Source organism: Prenolepis imparis, unplaced genomic scaffold (genome assembly GCF_030444845.1).
Source record: "Prenolepis imparis isolate NDT839.2.m4 unplaced genomic scaffold, iyPreImpa1.0 SCAF_4, whole genome shotgun sequence".
Taxonomy (NCBI): domain Eukaryota; kingdom Metazoa; phylum Arthropoda; class Insecta; order Hymenoptera; family Formicidae; genus Prenolepis; species Prenolepis imparis.
This window is the reverse complement of record NW_028141162.1, coordinates 2,349,296-2,368,622: the sequence shown is the minus strand read 5'-3', so window position 1 is coordinate 2,368,622 and position 19,327 is coordinate 2,349,296. Positions and strand designations below refer to the sequence as shown.

Below are 19,327 nucleotides of genomic sequence, written 5' to 3'. Positions count from 1 at the left end.
CAGTTTATTACCTCTGGATAATACTTTTATTGTATGTATATATGTCACAGATTGGTAACGATGAAAAAGCATCGAAGAGGAGTACTTTGGAATACTTGGAGGATTCGTTCGAGTCAAGTTATCGAACGTGTATATTGTAGAACACTAATTTACATTGCACACGTTTCTATTTCAACGAATAATACACAGAAACTTATAATGTTTCTCTTTAGCATAATAAAGAAATATCTCACATTTCACTATAGTCAATAACCGCTGTAAAGATCGGCTAAATCGTCCTTTAAATTATTATCCGCCGCTAAACAATAAAATTCATCTCAACTGATTTATAAATATTACATATATTACATATTAAAATATGAAGGTACGCAGATTATTACATATAATTTATCGAATCGTTCAATATTACTTTCATGTGAGAAAGGAATGATCATGTATATCATATATAGTACTGTGCTCCATATGCTTTACTTTGGTTTTTTCTTTTCCTTTTTCTTTCTTTTTTTTATCGGGAAATACACTTGGACACGCTATCTAATATTACAACTTTACTATGTTTATAAGAGCTTTAATTTTAGACAACAACAACAATATTCGTGCAGGTTCACTATTTTATCATATATATAATACATATATGATAAAATAGCTTCGATAAAACAATATATATATATATATATATATATAATATATAACATCCGTTTAGCTTATCAACACAACATACTAGCCATGCAAAGGAATATTGTATGTATTATTTGCACAGTTTGTATGTAAAAGTAATGTAGATGTATCATACAATAGCAATCAATGAATTGCATAGATCTCTTCAACGATTCATCTTTCGTATGTATGTATGGTGTATGTGTATATATCTATATATATAATCAATAAATATCGGCTCTTTCACATAATATACTTACACGGTAATCGTTTCTCTCTTTCATCATCTTTTTAATTCTTTTTAATCCTAATAAAGCGTTTGTATTACACAATCGCGTTCTGGCAGTTGACGAACTTTCATCGAACCATCTGCTCCGCATGAAAACAATCGGCCCGCAGAGTCCACGTGTAACTGGGTAACGCCCTAGACAACAAATGGTTTCATTATTATCCTCGTTTTCCGTTTAACTGAATAGCCTAACAGTACCTGTCCTATATTTTTGAAGAAACTAGACCGTGGATGTTCTCCAGGAAACGAATAGAGAAGAGAATGGACGGTCAAACCCCATATCTGCAAAAAAGATTGATCGTTATTGAATAAACGAAGTTGTATTTCATTAGAATTAGAGAGTCGCGATTTCAGAAGATAAAATTTGCTCACCTTGATATCACCATCACCCGCTCCGCTAACGAAAAATTCTTCGTGCGGATCAAGCGCCAGACATTTGATAGCCGACTCATGCGCCTGGAATCTATGCCTCTGTTGTCGTTGCCTTACGTCGAATATGTTGATGTCGCCCTTCTTTCCGCCGCTGATCAGCAGTTGATGTTGCGGCGCAAGGATCAACGCGCTGGCTCCCTGCTCGTGACACATGAAACCTAACGAAACAAGCATGATTGCAGAAGAAATATCAAAAGATCTGTCTTATTATATTCATTAGAGTGCGAGTCATTTTGTGCGCGAATTATTATTATTATTAGGTCTGTTCTTTTCAGCTCAACTGGCTGCACTAGTTCAGAATTTATCTCTTTTACTCCACATTGGAAGAAAAGAGATAAACTCTGAACTAGTACAGAGCCAGCTCAGCCAGTTTAGAAAAGACTGAAAAGAATAGACCTATTATTCGTACCTTGTACGAGAGATTTGTTTTGTGGAAGCAACGTGTCCCATAATGCTACATTCCGTCCTTCCGAGCCGTGACCCGCGGTAGCCACGAGACTGCACGCGCCGAGGAAGACAAAGTCCGAGGTCACTTTGCTGTGGCACTGATAGGTCTAAAACAGATTTCAACAATGAACAAGCGGCAAAGCGGCTTCGAGAGTAATAGTAACACTTTAAGCGAAAGTGTTCTTACGAAGAATGGTCGAGCCGTTCCTTCCCGACACGCCACTTGAAACAGACTCAGGTGGCCGTCAGAATCGGCCACCCCGAACTTATTGCCGTGCTGTGAGAATCGCACGCGGGTCACCTTGGCGAAAGTACCGGGCGCTCTCGGAGTCGCGACCGCCGTCTGATGTCCCCACTCCCATAAAGACACAGAGCCATCCTGCGATCCGGTCAAATCTGGCGTCACCACACATGAAAAAGACAAAGAGAGATACGTTATTTACGTTATTTGTACAATTTTCCAAGATTTCCGTACAATTCTGATAAATGCTTAGTGTGTATTTGTGTATATTAGAATATAATAAGTATATTATATAAGTATATAATAATATATATAAGTATGTAATATATGTATAATGTGTTATTAATATATAATATATAATATAATATATAAGTATATATAAGTATATTGTATATTATATATATAATAATAAGTATACTCACATAGCGGTAAGAGCGGATGAGAAGAGATTCTTCTGATGCCGTCAATTTTGTGCTTCAGGATCTGTCGAAATAAAGCAGAGACGAACCATTGAATTTGCGAGATTGAAAACAGAGAGATTCGAGAGAATATAAATAAGAAAATATAATTACATTGATATATTTCAGCAGAATTAAACTAATAACTTGATGAACACAATACTGCGGTAATATTAATAAAGATACTTAACGCACATTTTTGGGTGTTGCATCAACGCAAAGTAGGTTTAATGAAGTTGCATAATGAACACGTAGCATGCGTTTTAAACATTGCAGCGAGTTTTTTTTTTTTTTTTTTTTATTTTGCAAGTAGTATTCGGCTGAAACTGCTTTTCGACCCACTAGCTTGCAAATAAGTTCTAACGTCGATCTCTATAGCGATTAGCGCATCTTGCATATATTGAATTATCGTGTGTATGTGTGTGAACATGTACATGAATGTGGTAATATTATTACAACAAAACATAGAGATTGATAGAGACATATCTAAGTTTCACGCATTCTCACATCGAGAGGATATGAGAAAAACGTAAATATCTAAAACTGAATAAATCATTAGTGGAAAATTTAAACGTATAATTGTTTTTTAAAAATTTAAACAATAATTATACATGCATTTAAATATTTCAATGTTCACTTTAATACATTCGATGTAATACTTGTGATAAGAACAGTGAGTTTTACCCAATAACAATGTAAATAACGTCTATGAGAATCTAGGAGCAGATGAAACACCAGCTGTCAATTGAGGATATGCTAATATAATCTTATGAAACTTTCCTATCATACTGTTGTTTTATACTGATATGTAAGCAAAGAAAAATACAAATCAATGCACTGTGCATGTTGCTATGAGCTCTTAGACAAAACGATAATGACTAAATGTTTCTAAAAACAGGCCTTACGGTTGAGCTGCAAGGTCTTTGAGAAATTCAAAATACATCTGACTTGCAATATACTTAAAGAATCATTAAAAGTATGCAACAATAATTCTTAGATAATCTCAAATCTTCATTGTAACATAAACAAACTATATAAACTTTCTTTACTGTATCCTCAGCATATTACAAATCAGAGATATCTGCTTGTTATCCAAAAAAAGTTAAACATGAAATTTGCAGACTAGGATAAGACTATAGGGTCTTGTTAGATGTAAATCTCACCGGCTTTAACAAGTGTTTGCTCCTATCGGCAACAAATTGACAGAAACGCAGGTCGTGGGAGCCAGGAAAAGCAGGCATCCCCTTCATCTGAGCGAGCGAATGAGCCGCCAGTTCAGTGACGCAGACCGAGTTAGATGTTAGGCAAGCATTGAACAAGCAACATTGTCTCCGTCACCACTTTTGTGCTACCCTATCCCAATACACCACATTCATGGGTTGCAAGGCTTGTTTCGTTTGTGGCGACATATATCTTTCGTCTTTATATTTGCCATTTAAAAAATACAATATAAGTAATAATAAAGTTGCTCAATTGGATTCATTGGTATTATAAGTACAACTTTTACAAAAGAAACAATTATGATAAATTATTAACAAGTTTTCTCAATTTCAGATCTATATATGACGAATGAATCCTGACATTTATTGCGTAAAACGAACAAGCCTTGCGAATCCAGTATCCTGATATGTGAGACACAGTGCACGTTTTGGTCTCAATATATATCATGCAATGAGAGAATGTAAGATTTATATTTATAGTTATAGTCACACATCTCTTCCCTTCGGTGTAAGATACTGCTACACTCGCGTCTGAATGTAAATGCACTAGTATTACCTAATAATATTCATTATTTTCGTATATTAAAAATGAGAAACAGAGAGATATTATTACAAAAGGCGCGCTGTCTAGTGACAAAGTGATGTCAAACAGACAAATATACAATGTATATGCAAGGACTTGATACACATGTACGATGATTCTTGAAAAATTCTTGGGATATTCCAGGCAGACAGCACACTTCCTACTTAAGTCGATATACATCCTTGCTCTATTACAAGCTTATTGAAAATTCCTTATATAAAATATCCCATATATGTTAACAGGAAACTCCTGTTGCTAGATACTTATAAGCTACTTAGGAGTTGTATATATATTAATTTTTTTTAATACTGCAAATACTCTTTTAGTTATCACAAGTCAAGCTCTCTACATGTGAATTTATTAATAAAATCTGCAATTTCTTGCGCGATAATAATTAATTGCATACTTTTCACACTCACGCGCACGCACACATATATTAAAATAATCTGCATTGTGAAATATATATGTAGTGAGTACAATTACACTTAAAACAAAACTAAATTTTGTGAATAAAAAAAAAATAGATAAATAAATCCAAATAAGGGGAAAAAATGAAATACATCTCATTTTACTTAGCCTTGGGATTGACTCAACATTCAAAAATTACATGTCAAACGGTATAAGCGCAAATATATAGATAAGAAATTAAAATATAAATTGAATATTTTGTATAAATTAATTCAAGTTATATTTACAAAATTTAAAAATTTAAATACTTTATCTTTGACTTGTTTTATCACAAAATTAAGATTATATCGCAAATTCGATTGAAACATTGTATTAATTTTTGAATAGAAAAGATTATCTTTTGTAAATTTATGATGTATCATATCTTATCTACTGTAAATTATAGAATCATTTGTATCAAGAAAGCAAGGAAAATCTTGATGAAGTGGAAATACTCTATTATTTAATATGTAAATTACGATATAATAAAAAAAACTCACCACACTCGCGCCACGTCCACTTTGACTGGCTATACCTGAATGAGGCTGGGGACTGCTTGTTTGAGGACTCTGTGCCAGCAGTGGACGATCTGCTGCTGTCTGCAAATAATATGTAACGTAAAATATGAAATTTATTATTAATATAATTGTGTTTTAAATCGTACCTGTATAACTAAGAAACTGGTTGGCTGTACAGGTTCTGGGTCGGGTTGCTTAGTCAAGTTGATAATATCGAATTCGCATTCATCTTCTAGCCATGACGGAAGTTCTAGGAGTAGGGAAATGTTCATTTCTTGCACTTCCCGAGGCGTAGCAAGGGCCATTAAACCTGGATTCACCTATATCATCACAATAATGAAATATTAGTGTATCTCTTTTATCTAGATAAGATATATATTCGAAGCAATCTGTATATTGTCTAAAAGTTTCATTAAAAAAAAGAGATATAACTATACTTAAAAAAGATTTTTTTAAAAAGACCTGATTAAGACAGAAGGCACTGATGCTATCTTGCTCCTTATGAATGATTCTGACTGGTTCCGGCAAGCTTGTAGTGCCACTATCGCTACCCTTATCTTCTCCAGTTCCACGATGTACGCCATCAACAATTGATTGGTTACTTTCAAGTATTGTCGACAGGGATCTTCGTTTCCCAAACACTGCGCGAATGAAAATATCCTGAACTAATTCTTGTCTAACTAAGTAACACCATAGACGATTAGTCGGTGCTGCGGATGCCAATCGTGTACTGAAATTATTTAGAATATTTTTCCGTTTAATATCTCCCTTTGTCAAAATTTTTAATTTGTAACTAAACGAAAAATTTCATCTCGTATGCTCACTTGAAGGGAGTATTTCCTTTCTCCAATAACGATCGATACTTGTGAATAGCTGGCTTCCCAGGCGTAGGAGAGGGATCCGGCGCACATCCGGGTATAAAAGTCGCTGACGGTGGACCTCTGAGTTCCAACTCTTTGCGCAAAGAGTCTTGCCACTGTGCAACAATGCCCAGTGTACCATGGATAAGCGGGCTACTTACGGGTAATTCTAAAATAACGTATCATTTCGTTAATACTATCGTTATCGTATTGATTTAATAATTGTGTTAATATATTATATTATATTATATATTATAATATATATATTATACAATATTATATATTATATATTATAATATTATATATATAATATTATTTACAAGATATTGCATTTTACGTATGTACCTTGCATTTCTATGCCGGCGATGGTCAAAAAATCTTGCAGTTGCTGCTGCAGTATTTTAACTATCGCTAATCGCATTACGCTCCAACCGTATGAATTAGAATTACTATGCTCAGTATTATCCTTTGGTTTGTTCTTTGGCTTTGAACTCGTGTCAAATACATCTTCTTCGTCGTCTGTGGTATCCAAGTCGGACACCGCGGAATCAGAGGAATCGTAATCAATCTCTTCTGCGTATTCAGTCTCTATACGTGGCTGGAAAAATAGCATAGTTATAGTTATATAATGACGAAATAAATAGAAAGATGACAATGTGGCATACAAAATCTCTTTCGATATACAAACCTTCATGAGAAAATAGGAAATCATGCTCATTTGCGGTGAGACAAATTGTTCTCTATATGTAGGTTTATCCTCCTTCATATTTGGCTGTTGACCCGTAAACTGTCCCAACAGCTTCATATTCAGCTTGACGCGTTGTTTGGTCAATGACGTCATAGTATTCCACATTCCGCTTGCGGTACTTTGGATCTCGCTCGTTACACTATCGGTACGCTCGACGCTATTCATGTTAGCGCCCTTACAAAGAGATACAAAGAGATATATAAAACCAACCTTTCGCACAAAAGAAAGATCAATCATACCTGGCTGCTAGTTGTGCTCGCTACGCGTAACAGCTTTTTAACTCCACCACCAAAGAGACAAGACCACGTGTTATTATCAAAGTGCTGTCCAACTAATCTGTACAAGATGTGACTGTCGCAACTCGACAGAGCGTAGATGAAGAGGCTCATGTACGTCGCCACGAAAGCTTCGCAGAGCAGAATATTTAGCTTCGGAGTATCCTCATCCTTTTCTCGAGCGAGCAACGCGCGTAAATTTGTCACACCCGGCCATTTGGCAGGTGAGGTAGTTATGCATACACCGTCATCCGTCGAATAACGTCGATGATATCTGTTTGAAGCTACCAAATGACCACTTGACGATGTTTCTACTTCGGCGACTGTGGGGAAACTGAAACACAATTAATGTATAAATATTCGATCCTTTCTTGGGACACTGTACACAATAATTAATCAATTTAATCGTGAAATAACATATGGCTCACCTCTCTGGCTGGTGATGCTTCATAACAAACGTGTCCGAATCGCAAAGCGATTGATAGATACAAGCGCTAAGTGCTACTGCTAAATCTCTCATAATGAATACTTCGCAGTAATGCGAATTTCTGTTAGGCATCGGCGGATTTCGTAACTCTACCAATGTCTGCAGCATGTCATGCGCGAGAGACTGCAAGAAACAAGCGCAGCGTTAGATATCGAAATGAGATAAAAGGTATGTAGTATAGAAATTTTAACGAACCTGCAGATGTCGAACTGGGTCAGCTACGACAGTTTTATTGCAGGCAACGCTGGCACTTAACAATGGTAACGTAGTGGGGAAAGGAAGGGGACTGAGCAATTGCTGTTGAGTCTTTTCCTGCTGCAATTCCTGCAGCAAGAGTACCAATTCCATTCTTACTGACGCTAGGCCGCCACCCGATGCACCGTGCAACGAACAATACGACAATAATGTCCGTAATAAAGTTTCATTAGCTGAAAATCACAAGATACTTATTGATTTGATTTTGTTTTATACTGTCTTATTTTTTTAATATAATATATATTTTAATATATATATATATTTATATATATTAAATATGTATTTAATATATATAAATATAATATATATTTGTTATAAAATATAATATTAAATATAATATATAATATATATTAATTAATGTAATATACATTTTTTAATGTAAATTCTTAAATATATTATAAAAAAGTCTGTTAGATACGTTTTTTCTTTTTAAATTAAAGCGACAATTAAATAACACCGAAAAAAATAAAATTAGTTAATACTACCTTTCAACCATTTCTTCCTCTTAACAGCTCTCTGTACTTTAGCCTCAAAGTCCAACTTTTCCGCTACTAATATTTGATGTAACGTCGGTTGCTCGCCGGGTTTGTACAGTGGCACATCATCAATCATACCGCCCTCGTCTAAAAATTAGTTCTTTTATTAGTATCACCATCGATTTTCCGTAATTTTCAAAATTGTTGTCAATAACATTCATAACAGTTATGTGTGTGTGTGTGCATACAAAATAAAAAGAAATTACATTCAGCCACGTTGTTCATATCCCCGTCTGCGTTAGTACTGTAACTGCACAGCTGCCTCAATGCGTCTACTTCTCGTTCCAACCACACATACAATTGATATCGAAGCTGACCTCCGTCTACTTCAAAACCAGTCGCTAACGTAGACAATTCCTCCATCAAGATTTTCAGGCATGCTACAAATTTTAATTGTTGCGCCATGATATCCAATTGACCAGCTGACTTTACTTCTTCTTCTAAAAAAAAATCAGTGTTTTAATTAATAATCAAAGTAAAAATTAGTGTAATTTGTAATAGAAAGAAGATAAGCTCTTACTATTATCAGTTTCTGATTTATACGCGTTTTCTGGCTCTTTCTTATCAAGTTTCATGCTCATGGGAGGACTATCGGCGTCTTCACCCTCATCCGCGTCATCATCGTCCCAATTCAAGTCTAATTTATCCTCCTCTGTGCGTTTAGTACTCTGAGACCAATCAAATGACGACGACGGGTTCCAATCCAGAGGAGCAGCAGTATCTGTGATAACAATATTTTCCTTTTATAATTGAGAATCCTTAACATATTTTATATAGAAAAATAATAAGTACCTTTATTATTGCTTATTCCATTAGATTCATTTCCCCAATTAATAATACCGGTATCTATTTGAGCATCTTGAGCTCTAGACTTACTTGGACTGTTTAATAAGCCTATTGGAAGAGAAAAGAATGATAACAATTTCAATTCAGATTTAACAAATTATCAATATGTATATATTTACTCACTTGGAGAATCTTCACCATTTGTTTCCATAACTTTATTAGGTAGTTTGGACAAGACTTCAAGAGCAAGCGCTGGACAGCCAGCCTTGAAATGTGCGTGTGCCGTTGTGAAATACAGTTGCCTCTCTAATGGTGTAATAGTATCTTCCAACATTAGTTGTTTGTCCGGTTGACTCTTCGTTTCTGTACCATAACTAAATCCTGAGATCACCACCGAATGCCCTTTCTTCTTATCCTGCGCAGTGGACGCGATATACTGCCTGATTAACAACGGATGTGTACGAAGATAAACATAAAAGTTGAAGACATTTGGATTCGCTGAAACAAAAAGACAAGATGATTATTCTAAGAGAACATTTCATATCTACGCAAAAGTATAGAAAAATATACAAAAAAGTTTTAAAACCTGTTGTTCCCTCCGGCTTATCAGATTCATCGTTATACTGCGGATGCATATGGCCGACGTTGGTCAGAAGCAAAGTATTAAGCGAACCGGAATAGTCCTTCAAGAGCCACAGAGCCATGCTACGTAAAAACGGATCGGGATGCACCCTGCTCATATCCTGATTTTGGCCATCTTTGTCGCAGCCTAGGATCTCTTCGTACAGCAATCTTCTCATATTGGGAGACGACGTATCATTCTCGTAGAGTCTGGCTATCACCATCGCGAGTTGAATATCATTTAGTTTGTTCAGGCACACGTCGATGGCGTCTTTCAGAGCACCGGCCAGTAAAAAGAACGCGGCCGCGTGTGCGAATCGTTGTTTCCCGAGCAGAGCGAAGGCGTTCTTCAGTGCCGCCTTTCTCCATCGGTTTTCGGCGAAATTATTCGAGAAGAAGGTAGTCATTCGTTCGTCCCGCTTGTTTCTAAATAGACCCCACACTAGATTCTTCTTCTTCATCGCCAAATAATAAATAGCCGCGTCCAAAGGATCTTGATTATGCTGAAAAGCGGCCTTCGATATCTTCTCCACGCATTTCTTAAGTACCGTGTTACTCCTGATCCACCAGCCCACACCTAGTTCCTTCAACACGGACCACTTTGGTTGACCTTTGGCGTAAGACGGAATCAATCCCAGCAGTTCCTCTTCGGATTCAGAATGAAACGCCCACACGAGGTTGTTCGATGCGATTCCCTGTTTCTGAAATTGCGCTCGTTGCGCCAACGGCAGACAACGTATCAAGTAATTGTAATGCTTCATCGCCAGAAGGAATCTGAGGCCGCAGTCGTCCAGTGAATCCGTGGATACGGTTTCGCCGTCCGGGATACCCGTCAGATTCTCCTTGGCGATCGCGTTCTTGGCCGCGTCGATCGCGAATCTCTCCGCGAAGTCGACGTTACATGTCGAAACGGTATCCGCCAGAGCAAGCAGATGCATCTGATCGAGACTGGACAGTCCCGGAAGATGAGTGTGGGTCAGGAGACGCGACAGTAATCTCCCTTGCCTAGGACCGAAGTGGGATATCCCTTGCCTCTCCGGTACCGAGGATCGTCGATCCTTCTGCCGCGAACAGTCGTAATCCTCCTCCAGCATATCGTCCAACGATTCTCCCTCGTCCAGATTGCTGTCGAATAATTCGTTGTAATCATGCTTGTCCTCGCTCTGCTGATGCGGCAGATTGGTCTCTTTGTCGGCCATCAATAGGGTCCATAACGGCAGGGGTGAGATGGATGTGATCTCCGCGTAATCCAGCGTCAACTCTTCCGGTATCTGCGTGGTCGAACCTCTCGGTTCCAACGGCGATGTCGTGCCGACGTAACTTACCGACATCGTCCTCGAGCGCGACCAAGCGCGCTGCTTCACCAAATTCTCGTCGTCGGCTCGCAGGGAGCAGGAACTGCCTATACAACGCACCAGATGCGCCAATATAGCCTTCACCCATCTAATCTTGCCCGAGTTTAACAGTTCCATCAGCTGTTTAGGATGATACTGCGGTAGAACCGGACAGGCTATCCTGGACGCCTCGAACAATCCGTAATCCGGCATATAGTCGAAGCTCAAGTTCTCATTCTGTATACCGCGCTTCTTCTTCGCGTCCAGCATCGTTAGATTGATGCTGCTGACACGCGACAGATGCGGCATGGAGGACACATTCGCCAGTCGTCTCTGGGATGTCTCTTGCGCTAGCGTGCGTAGGTCCTCGTCGCGCAGATTTCGACTCGCCTGAAACTCGTCGGACTCCTGATGCTGTAGATTCGAGTGGAAGCAATCGTTTCTCGGATTCGGCTTCCATTGCGAATACACGTGCATTTCGGAATCCATGCCGACAACCAGAATACCATCCCGCACCCAGGATATCTGCATAGGAAGCGGCGGCAGACCGTCCGCCGTCGTCAGCTCGATCTTGCGCAATTTCATCCATCGGATCTCGTCGACAAACTGCGGCTGCGCCAGCGACGAGGTCTTTCGCAATATCGGCCTGTTATTGCTCTGGGATTCCTTCATCGCTTTCATGTTAGCCTGCGCCAGATCCGAGCACACTGGGGTGAACAACATGATCTTGGAACCGACACCGACGGTTAGAATATGCGAACCGTCTTCTTTCGACACCCAGTCGAGTTGCACCAGGTGCTTTTGCGTGAGCGGACACGTGTTGCCGTTCTCTATGATTGACTTTCGTAAAGATTGCAGGGTACTGAACGACGGAACCGCTAACAGGCCGGCATTCGACTTTGTCGATTCGCCATTTTCCCCGTTTCTCGAAGATCTTATATCCTCGTGACTGAGAGTTTGCAATACCTGAGTGAGCCGTTGCTTCTTCTGCAAAAATCTACTGTCGTACAAATAACTAAGATCCAAATGCTGATCCACTGGTATTCGCGGCAGATGAATATTCTTCAAATGAATTGTATCCTCCAGAATCCACTCGCTGCCTCCTGTGCTCTCGCACTCGTAGATGGCAACGCAGAGATTCACGTAGCGCGAGTCCGGATCGTTCTTCGTCGGACGCGTAAACGACTTTCCATACTTGTAGGCACAAGCGATGCGTCCGCTATAGGCCGCGCTTATGTTCAACGGTTGACCAGTGATGTCGATAGTCGATTCCTGATCCTTCCTGGTCATCTCCCACTCGCACCACTCGTAGTCGAGTTTGTCGTCTGGCTTCTTCGTCACCTTGCACTTCCAAAAACGTACGGTACTATCGCTGCACGCCGTTACGATGATATAAGGCGCGAAGCAGGCAGGATATATTGAGGAACTACTTAAGTGTCCTGCCGCAGGTGCGGCATGAATCACCTCCACTCCGTCGGGCAATGGCAATTCCTGCGTGCAGACCTTCGTGGTGGTGATGAGAACGTGACTACTCTGATGGCGACGAGGCAGGAACGTCGAGTCCAAATCGGCCTGACTTTCCCGACGACTTCGGCCACCACCAGTTTGACTGGCTCTGCGCGATCGTCTACCTTCATGGCCTAATCTACCGGGTGTGCCTTCGTCATCTTCATCTTGAACCAGGTGAGAATCTGGCACGTACATCATCGAGCCTGACAGGCCGCTGGTTTCCGGTTGCGATGCTATTACCAATCGCCACATATGTACAGTTGTGCCCTGTTGCGTTCGCTCGAGAACTACTATGTAAAACGGCTCCTCGAAGATCGCCGATTGTTGCAGATCTACCATAGCGTCCAGTGTGGATTCCATGAATCCCAGATCATTGTTAGACATATCGATACCAGATTGTTTCTCGTCGCTTCTCTCTCCCGTGATCAGTTGTTCCTGAAAGACGTGAAGAAATTGCGTATTCTGCCAATCGTGAGTGGCATCGGTGATAGTGTCCAGTTGTATAACGCATCCCGGTCTCGCAGTCGATTGCTGAGACACTATCTTTATTCTATCGTGAATCGAATGTCTGATACCATCGTCCGACGACATGTCCGTCGAGAGGCTAGCCATAGAATCCATCATGCGGCTTCTTCTCTCGCTGATCGACACTTCCGCCAGTAACGTTCTGGCATCGATGACAGCTTGATAGACTCTCAGGCATTCTCCATCGCTAGCTACAAAACACGCACTGGGAGAATTGGATAGATTGCCCAGCGTCGTGCTCGGCAATAGTGTCGGAATCCAAGCTACATTACTGAACGCTGATATCTCAGGTGAATTCATACGCGCCAATTCGGAAACTCCGCCGCTCTTCGACAGGGGCCCCACGGCATCCACTCGCCATAATATCAGTTCGCTGCAAAAGCCGGTAGGCGACATGATGTTTTTATTCTTGGAGGTGTCGTGCTTGCCACTGATGTTTTCAGTAGATCCTGCCGGTTGTGCACCAGAAAATTCGGGTATATTATGATGAGAGGTTGTCACAAGCAAAGGTAAGACAGGATGGCACGTGATGTCGTTTACACGAAAACGATGTCCGGAAGCTCTACACGCATGTCCTATGCTCAACACTTGCGAAAATTTGGTTTTATCCGCAAACGTCAGCTGCCATAAATTCAAAGTACCATTCGAGTGCTTCGACACCATCGAAACGATCGGACTAGGATGGGCCAATAAATCTGCTTCATGCCCGTTTTTATTATTCTCCAGAGCATTAGTCTCGGCTTTCGTTTGATTCTGATCATCCGTAGTTTCAATATTTTTTAACAGCTCTTGACCCGCTTTCGAAGTTAAGGTGGACTGCTCCTCGTCTTGCTCTATAAGACTGGGTAAAGGTGTCGCGACTTCGCTGGGCTCGCTTGCTTTTGTGGATGACTTTGCGACCTCGCGGATGTTCAATAACGGTCCACCGGTATTGTGAGAATACATCGACACATTATGGCTCATCGTCGATGCGTCCCCGAGCGGGAATGCGTTCGGAATACGAGTGGAAAATGAAATCTGCGCCTGTCGAAAAGATCCAGGATGATACTCGTCCAACCATTCGATATGCCAAATCAAAAAGCTCCCGTCTATCGGATGTATTGAGAACAGCAGGTCTGGATTGTGATGCCAATCGCGCAGCAACGTTTCGATCTTTGTATCTAGTGAATCTGGCGCATGATTCATAGTGGATGTTGCATCTGTCGCTATCGAATTAATCGAGGTTGTATTGCTGTAACAGAAAGTTACAATATATATTAAACATTTTAAATATATATTGTATATATATAATATATATATATTTTTTTTTAATAATTATATATATATATATATTTATAAATTAATTTTTAATTAATTAAATAAAAAAATATATATATACATTAACTTTTTCTGTAAATAAAATTATTAGTTTTATATAAAAAAAAACTGCTCACACATAATATAGTCAACAAGAGAGGATTTCGAAAATTTACCTGAGACTCGGATGAGAATGCACACTGTGTACCAAACTGTGATGAGACGAAGTGGTATGTGCAGTAGGGTGTTCATCACTACTGTGATCTTCTTGACTCATTGATCGGCCACCAACGGCTGGCTTTTGAATCGTTTGCAGTCGAATTCCCTTTTCTGAGAAGAACATTATTATTATTATTAATTACATTTTTTTTCGACAACGTACAGAGTTAATTTAACACATACTTGGTGTACATTCATCTTCGGAATCATGTTCTACATGTTCAGTATGCTCCTGATGTTGTAAGCCTTCCTCTTTTTCCACTACTTTACGAGTCAATTCTTGCAATATATTTTCGGCTTGCATGGTGAAGTGCATTTCTTTATTATTTAGCCAATGTAAGATGAAATTCGGTTCTCTTTCGGGATCTCCGGTAATTAAGCTTGGTACTAGCGGTATATCTACAACATAAACGTATACTATCCTTTGACGATTACCAATATTTCAACAATATTCAGAACACAATGTAATATAAAATAAATAATATAATATAACAAAATGAAAATAATGCATATATATAATGTATATAATGTAATAATGTAAATAATGCAATATAAAAAATGCAATGTAAAAAAAGACGAAAACAAAATTACTATTTTCTATACAATGCATAATGTAGATTAATCAATACTATACCAGTTTCTGCGTTGATACTGGCTGCCAAGTGGAAGTGCATTCCTGGATAATGACCAGAAGTTTGATAATTATTATGAAAATCGTGTACAGAATACGTAGATGGAAGCGTTGGTAAAGTCGGCGCTGTATGACCAGCCTGATGCTGCTGTTTAGCATGTCGCCGAATATGAAAACATGTTCTGTAAACCGAATATTTTATATATATTTTATTTTACGAAAAATATATTTCAATATGAGTAAAATATGTTTCTCACATACTTCATATGTTTCAGCCGTTGCATAAATCGATGTTTGTGCATATTATGATGACGATGTTTGCCATGATGACCGTGTCTGTCTGAGCCTTCAAATTGACTCATATTAGCTAGACCTTCAATCTCGGGCGGTATCGTTTCTGTCCACACTCGACAAATGTTATCGCGACACGAAGTGACCAACATATTAGATACGGAACCCCTGGTTTGTGACAAACAAAAATTATTGAGAAGTTTCTTACATTTTTTAGTATATATAGACTTCAATTGTGTTGACTTTCTTTTGTTACAAATCAACACTTTTAGTAGTTTCTTAGTCAACTTAAAATAATTCATACATTTTAATTTACATTTTAAATGTAATTCTAAAAAAAAATGCAATAAAGTTATATACATTTCTTCGTATTTTTTGTAGATAAATAATAAAATATTTTTTTAAATAGAACTGCGTCATTAAAAGTATCGTATGCTACTTACTTTGGCATATATTTACTTGTTTTGCGCCAAGAAAGGTGTGTTACAGCGCGTGGATGCGCAACATAAACAAAACTAAAATTATCACTGCCCACAGATTGAGAAAAACTTGTATGATCCATACTTCTTGCTGGAAAAACTGGAAGTAAAGAATAAGTCCTAATAATAATCATTTATAAATATAGAAAGACTATCTGTTCATCATCATTTAATACAAATACATACATTGCTTGTTTTCGAACCATATTTTCACTAATCTATCATTCACTCCTGTTGTTGCGAATAAAGTGCCATCAGGACTAAAACTCATAAGATGGACTGGTGTAGCAGTACGACATTTCCACACACAATTCCATCCGCCTGGATCATTCGCAGCCGATATGTCCCCAGGCCCAGGACTCTCAGCTTCTCCTCCAATTGAAAATGTCACTGCGCCAGCTGTTAAAAAATAAATAAATATATATTAATGTATATATTAAAGTTGTTTCTAGTCACAAGATGCACAGATCTTTATCTGAAATATAGATAAAGAAAGCTTAATATTTATAGTATACCCAATATCTTAAATATAACAAATATAAAAATAAAATATCTTTTATTCTTCATTTCTATAAAATTATATTGGTAATAATGTTTTAATAATAATGGTATCTATAAAATTAAAATGTTAAATATGTCAAGCATCAAAATTGAATAAGCATTTAAAACACATTGATCTATGTCTATTTGCAACTATTTATTCACAAGATTCAAAATCAAGATTCCGATCACAAAATAGTACGAGTTGCAAAAGCTCCTATTTTAATGATAATGGCGAAAAAGGAATTTTATTAAAAATGACTTATTTTGAAAGGGTAATTCTGATCATGTTCTTTAGCAAAATGCATTTGTAGCAATTCTCTAATTCTCATTCCTGTCAAAAAAGATATGCAAACTAATTTTTATAAGAAATTATTAATGCAGTGCAATGGCAGAAAAAATGCTATGATATGTTAACATGCCAACACTGTATGTTCATTCTCAAAAAGAATGAACTCACGATCCTGAGAAGTATTTGCCGTAACACTATGATTGTTTCCACTTGTGCCGACTTCTTCTGTTTGTAATGTTTTCGGCTTTGTAGCTGTAGGTAATATTGCTGTATCAAGTAATGAACAATATAATACGAATATTTGCAGATATTAATACAGCAAATATTATTAAATATTTATAAGAGATGAAGAGATTTATGATATTTTTTTGGTTATATATATATGTCATGCGAATGAAATCAGATTTTCATCATAGAATACTGTTTTCTTTTTAATACAAATCGTAGATTTTTCATAATTATACAAGATTTATTTAAAATATACATTTTATTGGAACATGTAATCCATGAGGAAATAAACTTACTGTGTTCTTCTTGAAATGGCGTGATATTTTGATGCCATAATTGTAACAATTCGCCACCTGTCAATAATCTTGTTCCTTCCAAATTCCAAGATAAGGAAGTAATGTTTGATTCTGTTTGCAGACTTCCAGTTTGAACCCATCTATATTCTAATTGCTATAAAAAATTGATAAAACTGTATTAAACACATCTCCTTATATTTATATAAATGTATATTTAATACTAAATATATTAATACAAACATGTGAACAAGTGCTGTGTATAAGTGGTGTCGGCTCGAAAATGCACACTTGGTTTTCATACGCTGCAGCAATTTTTCCTGTATCTGTACTACAGTCCAGACAACTGATTCTAATATAATTGTGTACAGCTCCAGGAATTATTTGGACTCGTTCAAAATTGTTGGCTAAGATCACAATATTGCAACCAGCTGCGTATGCCTAAGTAAAATAAATAGATTATAGTCAATATTTAAGTTCTCTTTCTCTTAGAATTAAATTAAAGACAGTTTTCAATTTTCTATGTTTTTGCAAACTGTTTTTATACATTGTCATATTTTCAGCCTATCAAATCTTTGACTTTTGCCTCGCAATACAATACAATACATCATCAACGTTCTCATTGATCAAAGTCAAATTCTCAATAAAATTTTAATGGGTAATTGCAAAACAAGAGAGATCTAAATTCGCGACAATCTAATTCGCGATATACGTAAGTGGACAATATAAATCGAAGATACAACATATAGAACGTAACACGTATACGACGTTTCCGTCGAAGGAAATCGTCGATTCGGAGGGGACGTCGCCTAATCAAAGTGTCATTTTGATCAGCTGACTTCCATAACTGCGAGAGTAGGTATTTTGCGATCGCGAATAGGCCTAAGGACTAATCGCGAGATCCCGTCGCCGAGACGTAGACTCACGGTGAAGGAAATTCCCTCGACGGAGCCAACGGCGTAACAGCGATCGCCCGCATTGCAGGCGCCGCTCAGTATCTGATGACAATTCATGATCGGCTGATTAGCGCGCGAGACGTTAGATCATCGTCCGGCGGAGGAATAATTCGCCACTCTGCCGCGAGCAGCTCGAGAACCAACTATCCGTCGAGTTCTGCGCTCAGCCGCTCAGCTCGCTGACGTTGATCGGGCGTCACTCTTGTCAGCTCGGCTCGGCTCCAACTCGGCTCTCGTCTCGGCTCCACTCGGATCCCTCAGAGATGCGTCTCGCTCTCAGATTCACGCGGCCATCTTTAAATCGATCTTTTCGCCAGCGACATTTCTCATCGCGTAGCAGTAGGCTCACTAAACTGGTGCGTTCAAAAATTCTACTCGTAGGATATAACAGCGTTCGATCGACCAATCCGGACGAAAGGAGCAGAGATTTCTTTCCTCCCGATTGGTCGACGAAAGGCTATTCTATTCTAAGATTTACACGTAATATTTTCGAACGCACTCTAATCGAAGAAGATTGTTCCGGATCTTCCGGATCGATAGCCGCGCGCGCATAACGCATATCGATATCGACGTCGTCAACGAGATGCTTGAAACTTGAAATTAGTTGAAACTCTCATCTTCGCGTCGACAGAAAAAGAATGCGTGAATTTGATAGATTATTAAGATAAGTACCTAGGGATTATAATTTTTACAATTATAATAGATTTGTCCTTCTATTTTCTACACTTGATTCTTTCGCACTTTCTCTCTCGTCATTGCATGACTTGAAAAGTGGATGATCGTTGTCTTATTTCGAAAAATGTCGACACGTATACAAATTCTGTGCATAATCTTAGTAAAATTATGCAAATATATAAGCTTTTATACTATTAGT

At 38.3% G+C, this 19,327-nt stretch overlaps 1 protein-coding gene across 3 annotated transcripts; it reads right to left on the bottom strand.

Annotated features, from left to right (window-relative positions):
• Positions 1–148: 148 nt before the first annotated feature.
• Positions 149–18,791, bottom strand: Rbcn-3a (rabconnectin-3 alpha). Of its 3 annotated transcripts, XM_083036724.1 has the most exons (32): positions 18,424–18,791; positions 17,741–17,938; positions 17,501–17,654; positions 17,145–17,243; positions 16,331–16,543; positions 16,109–16,244; positions 15,636–15,833; positions 15,378–15,556; positions 14,927–15,142; positions 14,701–14,854; positions 9,826–14,459; positions 9,423–9,737; positions 9,246–9,347; positions 8,974–9,174; positions 8,660–8,893; positions 8,403–8,540; positions 7,858–8,090; positions 7,604–7,785; positions 7,140–7,509; positions 6,841–7,074; positions 6,498–6,750; positions 6,117–6,321; positions 5,755–6,022; positions 5,439–5,612; positions 5,275–5,373; positions 3,688–3,774; positions 2,489–2,549; positions 2,013–2,221; positions 1,788–1,932; positions 1,319–1,536; positions 1,145–1,228; positions 149–1,081 (listed from the first exon to the last, which is right to left on the bottom strand). In XM_083036724.1, exons 1-32 carry the CDS (start codon positions 18,508–18,510, stop codon positions 965–967), a joined length of 10,197 nt encoding a protein of 3,398 aa, XP_082892850.1. In that variant the 5' UTR covers positions 18,511–18,791; the 3' UTR covers positions 149–964. The 3 variants fall into 3 exon arrangements, with proteins under 3 accessions (XP_082892850.1, XP_082892851.1, XP_082892852.1); XM_083036725.1 differs by lacking the exon at positions 17,145–17,243; XM_083036726.1 differs by lacking the exons at positions 3,688–3,774; positions 17,145–17,243 and having other exon boundaries at positions 18,424–18,790.
• Between the last annotated feature and the right edge of the window lie 536 nt (positions 18,792–19,327).

Bases quoted from the DNA above. Each gene is read 5' to 3' on its own strand.
- Rbcn-3a (XM_083036724.1), bottom strand. From the start codon at position 18,510: ATGAATTGTCATCAGATACTGAGCGGCGCCTGCAATGCGGGCGATCGC. The intron at 9,175-9,245 runs GTACTTATTATT...TTGTTATCACAG, and splicing joins TGGAATAAGCAATAATAAAG to ATACTGCTGCTCCTCTGGAT. The intron at 3,775-5,274 runs GTGAGTTTTTTT...TCGCTCGCTCAG, and splicing joins GTGGACGTGGCGCGAGTGTG to ATGAAGGGGATGCCTGCTTT.